The following is a 12,399-nucleotide window of genomic DNA, read 5'->3' as shown; positions in this document are numbered from 1 at the left end:
AGGGGGAAGATGGATTGCCACCATGTCCAGTGTTTTCAAACCTGTCGCTCAGTGTTTTCCAGTGGATCCAGACCTGCTGGTTACATTGGTACAACTACACCAAGTAAGGAAATTTGACTAGGGACTAGTGTGGGTACCCCACAGCACCAGGTTCCTAAGGATCTGGTTTTGAACCTTACATCTGGACACTAACTATTAGATGTTTTAAATGTTTTTCCCTGTATCTATGTGTATTTGATTTAGAACTCTGATTTCCACCCACCTCCCAAAAACATTCAGAAGGTGGATTGGCTACTCTGAAACACTCCTAAGTGTACGTGAGTACACAAATGAATGGAACCCAAAACCTTGCAGCTGTAGGCCATTAATTATACCTCCTGCACCCAACATTATGCTGCCCTTCTTCAAGCAATGACCATTTAAATACAAACGTTGGAAAATTCTCAGTTTGAGACAAAAAGAGGACCAGAGGAACATTTAAAGGCTATAAATTTGGGATTTATCCCACCTGGATTTTTTTTTTTCTACATTGACCAGTCCTTAGACACCTTGAGATTTCACACTCACCATCTGTCTGGGACTTGCTGAGGAAGATAGTGCTGGTACGTGGGTGATCTGAAGGGTTATACTCCATGTTCAGCTCTGAAAGAACACACAGAGAAGAGAAATCAGTACACAAATCATAAACGACTTCATTCTCATGTAGAAAAAGAGAGGAAGTGGAAGAACCTGCATTGATGTAAATGCTGCATGATGAACTACATGGTGAAAGACTATTTTGAGGACTAAGAGGTGACATACAGAACTGAGGTACAAACATCATTCATCTGTAGTTACATGACACCTACACCAGATGACACTGTCTTTAACATTTTTTTCATCAGTCTTTGTCTTACAGAGATTTCACACTGGGTTCAGTACCTTTGGACATACACCGATCCGTCATAACATTATGACCACCTTCCTAATATTATGTTGGTCCCTTTTGCTGCCAAAACAGCTCTGACCTGTCGAAGCATGGTCCAACTAGACCCCTGAAGGTGTGCTGTGGTATCTGGCACCATGATATTAGCAGCAGATCCTTTAACCTCCTGTAAGTTGCGAGGTAGGGCATCCATGGATCGGACTTGTTTGTCCAGCACATCCCACAGATGCTTGATTAGATTGATATCTGGGGAATTTGGAAGCCAAGTGAACACCTCAAACTCGTTGTTGTGCTCCTCAAACCATTCCTGAACCATTTTTGCTTTGTGGCAGGGCGCGTTATCCTGCTGAAAGAGGCCACAGCCATCAGGGAAAACAGTTTCCATGAAAGGGTGTACATGGTCTGCAACAATGCTTAGGTAGGTGGTACGTGTCAAAGTAACATCCACATGGATGGCAGGACCCAAGGTTTCCCAGCAGAACATTGCCCAAAGCATCACACTGCCTCTGCCGGCTTGCCTTCTTCCCATAGTGCATCCTGGTGCCACGTGTTCCTTAAGTAAGCGACGCACACGCACTGGGTCATCCACGTGATGTAAAAGAATACGTGATTCATCAGACCAGGCCACCATCTTCCATTGCTCCGTGGTCCAGTTCCAATGCTCACATGCCCATTGTTGGCACTTTCGGTGGTGGACAGGGGTCAGCATGGGCACCCTGACTGGTCTTTGCTTATGCAGCCCCATACGCAACAAACTGTGATGCACTGTGTATTCTGACACCTTTCTATCAGCATTAACTTCTTCAGTGATCTGAGCTACAGTAGCTCGTCTGTTGGATCGGCCCACACGGGCCAGCCCTCGCTCCCCACATGCATCAATGAGCCTGTTCCTTTCTTGGACCACTTTTGATAGATACTGACCACTGCAGACCGGGAACACCCCACAAGTGTAAGTGTGTGTGTGTGTGTGTGTGTGATGTCTGAGTAGTTGGTTGTTGCTAAAGCATGATGTCATCAGTGCAGGACAGGAAGGGGAATGTTGGAGGCACACCCATCTGGAAATAGAGGAAACCCAGACCTTTCCTCTCTAGCTTCATACAAACAGGCATGTTTTACACTCCCTACTTTTTGGGGTGTGTGTGTGTGTGTGTGTTAAGCTTTATAGCCAAAAGTATTTGTACACCTGACCATAGCCTTGTTGGACATCTGATCATCAAACCATGATCATTTTTTGCTTTACTTTATCTGTGGGAATTTGTCCATGTACTGATGTTGGACTAGAAATTCAGTTAATGTTCCTATTCATTCTAAAGTTTTGTGTGTATTTGTGGGTGGGTGGTGTATGTGTGGACATATGTGCAGCTTCAACTGTGTGTAAATACACCGATCAGCCATAACATTAAAACCACCTCCTTGTTTCTATACTCACTGTCCATTTTATCAGCTCCACTTACCATATAGAAGTACTTTGTAGTTCTACAATTACTGACTGTAGTCCATCTGTTTCTCTACATACTTTTTTAGCCCCCTTTCATGCTGTTCTTCAATGGTCAGGACCCCCACAGGACCACTACAGAGCAGGTATTATTTATGTGGTGGATTATTCTCAGCACTGCAGTGACACTGACATGGTGGTGGTGTGTTAGTGTGTGTTGTGCTATAGTTTGTGTAATAGTTTGGGAACTGGGGACACTAATTGTTGCAGTTTTATAAGGGGAATTTTTGTCTTGCATGACATGACCAGCTGCATTACAATCTGATGTTGTCGTTGTCTGATTCTTCCTTTTATGATGCATGAAACAGTTTCAAGAGGAGATAGATCAGGACTGCAGAACGGCCAGTCACACACACACACACACACACACACACACACACACACACACACACACACACACACACACACACACACACACACACACACACACACACACACACACACACACACACACACACACACACACACACACACAGTGACTATAAAGCCTGTGTAGCATGTGCAGAACAAGACCTGGTATTGTTTTGCATCAATGGTACCTTCACACATATGCAAGTCACCCATGCCGTGGGCACTGATGCGCCCCCATACGATGACAGATGTTGGATTTTGCAGCTTTCACTGTCACTGAGATTTTTTAAACATGGACTCATCAGGCAACCACACGTTTCTACTAGTTTTCAGTCCATCTCAGATGAGCTCAGGCCCAGAGTACTTGGGGATGTCTTTGTCTTAGTGTGGTGGACTTCTAGTTTGCATATCCTGATGCAGTGGCGGGCTGTGTGAATTGATAACAGTTTTCTGAAGCACCCCCGAGCCCATGTGGCTATTTATGACAGTAGCATGACAGTTTCTCATGCAACGTTGTTTGAAGGTTTATGTTTTTGCCATACATAAAATAAGATTTCTATAGATTTCCTGAATGTTTTTAGAATCTTATGTAAGGTAGATGGTAAAAGGCCCAGCACACCTTTAGGGGTCTAGTGGAGTCCATGATGATGGGTCAGGGCTGTTTTGGCAGCAAAAGGGGGACCAACACAATATTAGGAAGGTGGTCATAATGTTACGACTCGTCTGTGTTTATATACCTATATATGTGTGTGTGTGCGCGCATGTGTCTGTGTGTATGAATGAATGTATATGGTTGCATGGTTGTGTGTATGTGTGTATGACTGTATATATTTGCATGATTGTGTGTATGTGCATGTGTGTGAGTTCGTGTAGCTGAACACTAAGGTTAATGCACTTTGTTAATGAAACGACAGGCATCACGAGGTGTACGCTACACAAAAAGCCGTCTGGCTAAAAGCAGGAGAGCGGGTGGGCATTGTGCAGCAGGGCTTTTGAAGCTGTGGGAGAACCACTCGAAACTCAGAGGATGTTGGGTCCTTTCTCATCATGCGCGACACACACACACACACACACACACACACACACACACACACACACACACACACACACACACACACACACACACACACACACACACACACACACACAGCAGAATTGGAAGTGGGTGATAAAAGAGAACGTTCAGCTCCATGTGGGAGGAACATGTCAAACTAGAGAGACAGAACATCATTTATGCAGTTCAAAATGATGGAGTGAAAATGAGTGAAATATTTATATAACATTCATTACAGCACTTTGAAACGATAAGCAGGTGAACTGGTAACATGAGAGGGTGTAATGTAGGGCTGGGTATCGCCACTAATTTCCTGGATCGATTCGATTCCGATTCACAAGGTCCCGATTCGATTCGATCTTCGATTCGATTTTCGATTCAATTTCGATTTAACACATTTAGGCATATTTGAGTTACATTAACAGGTTTTGTTTAAATATGTACAGATGTTCAGAGAACGAATGTGATAATTGTACAAAGAACACTCATTATTAAAAATATTTGTGTATTTTGTTTACATAAATAATTAATCCAAAACAGAAAACAGTAACATTCATTTTTTATTATTATTTTATATATCTGACACGCTACAACATTGTAAATGTAATGTAAACATACACCTGGCTGTTGAACAGCTTATGCCAAGTTTACACTACACGACACTCTGATTAACACCTGGTCGCTGTAATGTTCACACTACACGACTGATCGGCGATGGGGGGTTTTACACTACACCATCCATCACCAGGGGGAATCACAGGCGAGCTTCTCTGCTCTCCAAAACTACGTTTTGTCACGAAAACACACGTGAGAAGTGATGAAAGGTTTAATGATACCACGTCCAAACATGCACATCAACAAGTAGCGAGAGATCAAAGTTTGTACGCTGATGAAATAAATGAATCTAAGTGGATTTGGCAACACGAGCAGCATGGCAGTGAGTTGGAGGTTAATAAATATTTTGTTTTGTAGAGAACGATCAGGTCAGAAATACTGTAAAACTCGCGTGTGCTGATGTATTCTGATAGAAACTATATTGCGCTCCACCACCTGTTTCCAACCTCTCCCCTGTGTTTCCCCTCGCTGTTTCTCACATTGATTGAGAGCCGAGTTTTGATCGCAGAGCGAACACCGAGTTCCTCCCGAATCCAGCACCGACCCGTCGCCGAGCGAAAATCAGTGCAAAAAGTTGTGTAGTGGTCAGAACTTGAGCTTCTGCCATGCTGAACTGATGTGCAGGTCAGATCTCGTTGCATGAAAAAACAGTGGCTGGTCACACGAAATTAAAGGGGGTAACCATAGTAATAGATTTCCGTGTGCACCGTAAAAAAGGGCGTATTTAAAAGATCGCGTTTTTATGAATCGATATCGGATCGTTCAAATAAAGATCGATTCGAATCGAAAAATCGATTTTATAAACCCACCCCTAGTGTAATGATTGTGTATAAAAGAAAAATCCACCAAACACTTAATCCTTACAAGCCAACACGAGTCGTGGATTACCACTTTTTAGCCAAACTTTGAGAGAATTTTGTCAGTTCAAAAAAAATAAATAAATAAAAATCCCAAACGCAAGATTGCAAATAATTTAGGTCCCCTACAGTAAACAGTATTGTGAAAACAAGACTGGAAACCACTGCTGAATATGCACAAGTCCTCAAACAGCATTGTAAAAGAAACTGAAGTGCATGTGCTTGACTGGATTGCCTATTGTCCAGATCTGTCTCCTATTGAAAATGTATGGCACATCGAAAACATGAGAATCAGACAAGGTGACCTCAGTTTCATTAATAGAAAAGGTGATGTAACCGTTGTAACATGCCTTTTTTAGAGTGTTTTGTAAACATCAAATTCTAAATGTGTTTATATTTACAGTATTGATGCCTTTCCAAAATCATAGTAGGAACCATCATGTCCAAATCATTTATTTTTTTATTCATTTCTTAACCATTATGACCCACTAATGGTTTTGGTGGTTCTGGAGCTTACTGAAGACACAGAGGATGTGAGGAGTACACACCCGGGACAGGGCACCTATCCATCCAGGTCATCAGACTCAGGCCGACACAGGAAGAACAAATTGACTCCACACGGACAATAGCCAGAGCACAAAAGCTGTGTGACACCAACACTGCATGTGCATCCCCTGTGCAGCTAAATTATTTGCATATCATATTTAATTTAGATTCTCTAGATTTTTTCAAGTGACCCACATTTTGTCCATGATTTTAACCACGACCCCGGCAACACAAACAATGCATCAAAACGAAATATACTTAATAAAAGTGGTGGCAATCTAATCCCACTGTGGTTCACAAAATGTAACGTAAAGCCTCCACAAGGGGGGTAACATGTACATGTTCATTTCGTGTTAATGTGCTCGTTAAAATTCGCTTATTTATTATTTTTCTCTGCGACCCACGCTCTAGATTAGGAAAATATTAGAGATGCAGGAGTACCGATACTGGTATCGGGTATTTGCCGATACTAAACATCCGATACCATGTCTATTGCTGCGTTACGCCTAGTTCACACTACACGATTTTTGCCCTGTTTTTCGCTCGGCGGCTGGTCGGCGCTAGATTTGCCGGCTCGGGAGCAACTCGGCGTGTGTGAGCGCGCGCGTGCCAACCGCGAACGTGCGCCACACACCCCTCCTCTTCGTCAACCACCGCACAGAAATCATTGAGAAAGCTTCTGACAAGCTAAAATAACGTTGTGCACATCATACATACGATGCAATTTTGCTGATTGAAAACATTACTTTAAAAAAATAATACAGTCCGACCCCATCTGAGCCGATTCTATCAGCACATTATATAAATTCGTGGTTCACTTTGGTAAATCATGAGCGGTTCTTGCTTTTTGATGTAGATGAGAGCAGAAAACATTACTTCACAGAGTCAAGCATAGACAAAAGTTCATCAATTACCAAGCTGGTTAGTTCAGGATCATCTGCTCTGACTGAGAGAAAACGTTTAGCTCCACAGACAGAACGACTCTGAGTCAGCTCCCGCTCTGTGGTAATAACCGGTATAATTAAGCCTGAGCTTTTTAAGGTAAGCGAGTCACACAAAATGTTCTGTAGTAGTTGGTGTTTATTTACAACCGCAACATTCATTATAACAGTAAAAACGGAGAGATGACTGAGAAAAGAAACTTACGCTGCGCTTAAAATGAATTGACTCCTGAATCACTTACAGGGGTTGGACAAAATAACTGAAACACCTGTCATTTTAGTGTGGGAGGTTTCATGGCTAAATTGGACCAGTCTGGTGGCCAATCTTCATTAATTGCACATTGCACCAGTAAGAGCAGAGTGTGAAGGTTCAATTAGCAGGGTAAGAGCACAGTTTTGCTCAAAATATTGCAATGCACACAACATTATGGGTGACATACCAGAGTTCAAAAGAGGACAAATTGTTGGTGCACGTCTTGCTGGCGCATCTGTGACCAAGACAGCAAGTCTTTGTGATGTATCAAGAGCCACGGTATCCAGGGTAATGTCAGCATACCACCAAGAAGGACAAAGCACATCCAACAGGATTAACTGTGGACGCAAGAGGAAGCTGTCTGAAAGGGATGTTCGGGTGCTAACCCGGATTGTATCCAAAAAACATAAAACCACGGCTGCCCAAATCACGGCAGAATTAAATGTGCACCTCAACTCTCCTGTTTCCACCAGAACTGTCCGTCGGGAGCTCCAGAGGGTCGATATACACGGCCGGGCTGCTATAGCCAAACCTTTGGTCACTCGTGCCGATGCCAAACGTCGGTTTCAATGGTGCAAGGAGCGCAAATCTTGGGCTGTGGACAATGTGAAACATGTATTGTTCTCTGATGAGTCCACCTTTACTGTTTTCCCCACATCCGGGAGAGTTACGGTGTGGAGAAGCCCCAAAGAAGCGTACCACCCAGACTGTTGCATGCCCAGAGTGAAGCATGGGAGTGGATCAGTGATGGTTTGGGCTGCCATATCATGGCATTCCCTTGGCCCAATACTTGTGCTAGATGGGCGCGTCACTGCCAAGGACTACCGAACCATTCTGGAGGACCATGTGCATCCAATGGCGGTGCCGTGTATCAGGATGACAATGCACCAATACACACAGCAAGACTGGTGAAAGATTGGTTTGATGAACATGAAAGTGAAGTTGAACATCTCCCATGGCCTGCACAGTCACCAGATCTAAATATTATTGAGCCACTTTGGGGTGTTTTGGAGAAGCGAGTCAGGAAACGTTTTCCTCCACCAGCATCACGTAGTGACCTGGCCACTATCCTGCAAGAAGAATGGCTTAAAATCCCTCTGACCACTGTGCAGGACTTGTATATGTCATTTCCAAGACGAATTGACGCTGTATTGGCCGCAAAAGGAGGCCCTACACCATACTAATAAATTATTGTGGTCTAAAACCAGGTGTTTCAGTTATTTTGTCCAACCCCTGTATATCGATACTGTGAACAGAGCATCTCCTCTCTTAAAGACACACACACGTCCTATAACAGCAGTCGTTGCTTTTGTCACCGGTTTATCTTCACTGATAGCTCTATTTTGAAAGTTTTTTTCAGACTCCCGTGGGTGAAAAATGAATTGCTTTAGTTTTAGAAGTAAAAAAAATCTCGTAATGCCACGCCCCCCGGTCAGGCACTGGCGCCCCCCCCAGACAAGTACTCCCCCAGGTTGAAAACCCCTGTTCTAACATGTCAGATATCTGATCCAATAGGTATTGGTATCGGCAAGTACAAAAATACATGTACTTGTACTCGGTTGGGAAAAAATGGTATTGATGCATCCCTAGAAAATATATATAGACTTTAAGCCGTGCCTCTGTGTTGTGAATGTGAAGATGGGAGCTTAAGTGTGGAGATGTTTAATCAGGTCTTCAGCCATAAACACTGTGAGGTGCTTAGTGAAGAGTCGCTGAAAGGCCGAGGTGTTCATAAATCATGAAAATGACTCGAGAGTCCGAGCACGGCTTAATACCTCACTTTGAACTTCAATAAAACGAGATCGGACAAAAGCGAAAAAGTCTGTATGAATGAACACAATGAACATTACAGCCTTCAAATACATCACTCTGCCCTGCCAGCTGTGCCCTTACATGGCCATGAGTCACTGAGCAGCTGGCGAGGTTTTGGCACTGGAGCACACAGCTGTTGACACACTCACTCAAAGCACATTCTATCCAAGAACAGAGCAGACGGATATACATTTCTGCCCCCACAATTACCAGAAAACAACTAGAAATCATTCTCATTTTTACCACTGCTTTATCCTGGTCAGGGTTTGCCGTGGGTCCAGTTCACCCAAAAACACTGGGTACAAAGCAGGAACACATTTCAAACAGCGCCAATACATCAAGGGGCTTTAGTCCAACCTCCCTGTCCAAGACAGCAAATTTTGTGTGTGTAGGTGCCCGTCTGGCCTATAGCACCGCTGACATTTAAACCCAGATATCAGTGGTGATGGTCTAGCACAGGGGTGTCAAACTCACGGCCCGCGGGCCAGATCCGGCCCGCCACGTCATTTTATGTGGCCCGCTAGAGCTTAAACGACTGTATGATTGTTGTTTTGGTTCGAGTCGTTACAGAGACGCGCTTATAATTTAATGCGCTCCTGCGCCTTTAAGTACAACTGGCAACGTTGTAGTCATGGCAACTAACTTTGACCTCGCTGAGTAGCCATGTGACTTTTACTGCAAAAGAATGCGAAGTAGCGTAGTCAGTAATGTAAACAATAATAAATAAATACAGATAATTATCTTGCAGTATAATACCAAAGCATCGTCTGTAAGTAGTGGCGTTTATATTCTCAGTTGTTAGTAAATGTTTAGTGAGTATATCACAGCGTTTTAGTTACAAATTTACCGTAATTAAATACTGTTGTTACGTTACTATAGCAATTAGTATCTTTACACAAAATTTTAACTCGTTAGCGCTATGTTACGTTTGGTTAAATCTCATATTGTACCAGATGTAACACTTGACTACAGCTGTGTGCTTGTACTGTATTAAGTTCTTTATTGTTTTTATTGTTTGTATATTTACTTCATTTTGATGCACACAGCATATCACACAGCTGGGAAGCAAATAAAACCGACTGTATTCTGAAGAGAGCTGTCTGTCTGTCTGTCTAGCTAGCTGGGAAAGAGGGATAAACTATTAGTGAGGGCAGAATGATTGTCTTAAAATACACTGTAAAATCCTAAACAAACTGCATCTTTCAAAATGCATGCTGATTTTGTGACCTGCAAAGTGATGATGTTACACATATTTACACATGATCCTAAAATGTACAAGAAGATAAGTAAGAAAATTAAGCATAAGGAGGAAATTTAATGAAAGTGAAAACAAGTTTGTGCTTCAGGAAGAGAAACCGGTGCGTCTCTTGTGTTATGAGGCCGTGTCTGTGGTAAAGTAGGACAATATAAATGCAGAATTTAGCCTCCAAGAAAAACAACAGACTGCAATCACAGCAGAATACGTTACAATCGGCCCTTTGAGGGCCACCATAATGCTGATGTGGCCCTCGGTGAAAATGAGTTTGACACCCCTGCTCTAGCATAATAGGCCGCTGTGCCACTAGAGTGCTTATGCTAGATCTATCACTGGGTGCACTGCAGTAACACACCCCGGAGAGGACGGCAATCTATCGCTGCAGTAACAGAACCACCGCCCCCCCCCGCCCTAGACATTGCCAAACATGTCTGTATGTAGATGCCCAACCGGCCAACAGTAGCACTGGGGATCTGAACCCTATTTATGGCATTTATCCATCAAACTTTAACTGCTTTTTACTGTTTTTAACAAAGCCAGAGAATTAGACAGAATGAGATCTTAAGAGTGCTGAAGGTGTTCGGTCAACAAGGTCACTGGATTGTAGACACTGTGTGGGTAAAAACTGTTCCCTAGCCAGGATGTGCTGCCAAATACTCTGATCTCTGGGCCACCTAGAAACAAGGTCTGGGGTTCGATTCAATCAAGCTCTTGTATAAATCGTACTGTGTGTGAGTGTGATCTGAAATACAGTAATGGGTTTGGACTTTTCTATTCCAGTTCACACTGGTGGGAAACTGAATGCTGAGGTCGGTGAATGATGCAGTTTGATGGGGTTATTAAAACTAGCCTGAACATACTTAATGTTGACAGCTGGCTGGACTAGCAGCGCTGACATTCGAACCCGGATCTCATATACAGACCGCCATGCCACCAGAGTGCATAAATAAAGCATTTACAAGTTTAAATCATCTGCTGTTCGAAGTCACATGTTGGAATCACGTTTTACCGCACTGCTTGGGTTGCGGATTTATCCACGTGTCTACACTGTACATGCTACACACACATTGTAACCACCTTGGTTGCGTTATCGTAGTGCTGTACTGTACTGTACTGTAGAGCGAACAACATCCTCAAGGACCCCGCCCATCCAGGATATCATCTGTTTGAATTATTGCCTTCTGAAAAACTTTACAGATCAATCACATCAAGGACAAATAGGATGAGGAATAGCTTCTACCCATGTGCAATAAGAAAGCTGAACTCAGCAAGCTCACTAATTGCAATCTAATACTGTGCAATAATTAGTCAACAATGCTACAAACTAATGGCAATCTGATAATGTGCAATAATTAGTCAGACAATGCTACAAACTAAGCACCTTATATGTACCTCACATATTACAATGTTTACAGTTTCAAGCACCTTATACACTAGGGCTGGGCGATTTTCACGATTAATTCGGTTAATTCGCATGAACGTTTTCACCCGATGTTAGAATGTGACAATCACGATTGTTTACATACTTTATATTTTAATTAAAATACCAACATGTCACGAGGCAGAAACTGACCAGACGCTCGCGGAATATAAATCAGGGAAATATTAATATAAAAAGGGCGAAAACTGTGTACAAAATCAGGTAGAGTCCAAAACCAGCGAAAACCAAAACAGTAAACGGAAGACAACAAGGATTATACACGGTAACGGTTAGATTCAGTAATAAGGAGCGCAAACACGATCGGCAAAACGAGACACAAACAGAAGAGTTTAATTAAGATTCACTGAATCAAACACCGCCGAACTGAATCAAAATACGGAGCCGATGAGCGCGATCAGGATTGGCTGGAAAGTAACGATTTACATTTACTTGCGTTACTGTAATTGAGTTGTTTTTTTTGTGTACTTGTACTTTTTAAAAGTAGATTTTACAGCCTGTAATTTTAATTTTACTTAAGTAAGTTTTGTACTAAGAATTGTAATTCGCTACATTTTAAATCACATCCGTTACTGAGTAAAAAAAATCGCATCTGGGAAACTGCTGCAGTGAATTCTGTGATAGGGAGTCGGATCTTTTGTCTCGGTTCCTTTTAAAGAGCCGTATGTATGTAACGACTCCCAAATGCGCGAATCGGTTCCTTTATTTTGGCTTAAAGGGCCGTTCAATAGAATCGAATCATTCTACGACACATAATAGTGGTTAATACAGTTTGAAGGTTTTATGGGACTAAAATGACACATTACACATCCTTAAATGTTTAAAATGTTGTATCCAACCCCCAAATCACAATAGGA

General features: G+C 42.6%; 1 protein-coding gene across 1 annotated transcript in view; it reads right to left on the bottom strand.

The window, feature by feature from the left end:
- ccny (cyclin Y) overlaps positions 1-12,399 on the bottom strand; it is an 83,453-nt gene that overhangs the window by 30,123 nt on the left and 40,931 nt on the right. Inside the window, exon 3 of the mRNA XM_062992042.1 lies at positions 568-642. Coding sequence (XP_062848112.1) covers positions 568-642 — 75 coding nt within the window. The remainder of the gene's footprint in view (positions 1-567; positions 643-12,399) is intronic.

This window comes from Trichomycterus rosablanca, chromosome 3 (assembly GCF_030014385.1).
Source record: "Trichomycterus rosablanca isolate fTriRos1 chromosome 3, fTriRos1.hap1, whole genome shotgun sequence".
NCBI lineage: Eukaryota > Metazoa > Chordata > Actinopteri > Siluriformes > Trichomycteridae > Trichomycterus > Trichomycterus rosablanca.
Note: the sequence above shows the minus strand (reverse complement) of the source record. Positions and strands in the feature narration are given on the sequence as shown.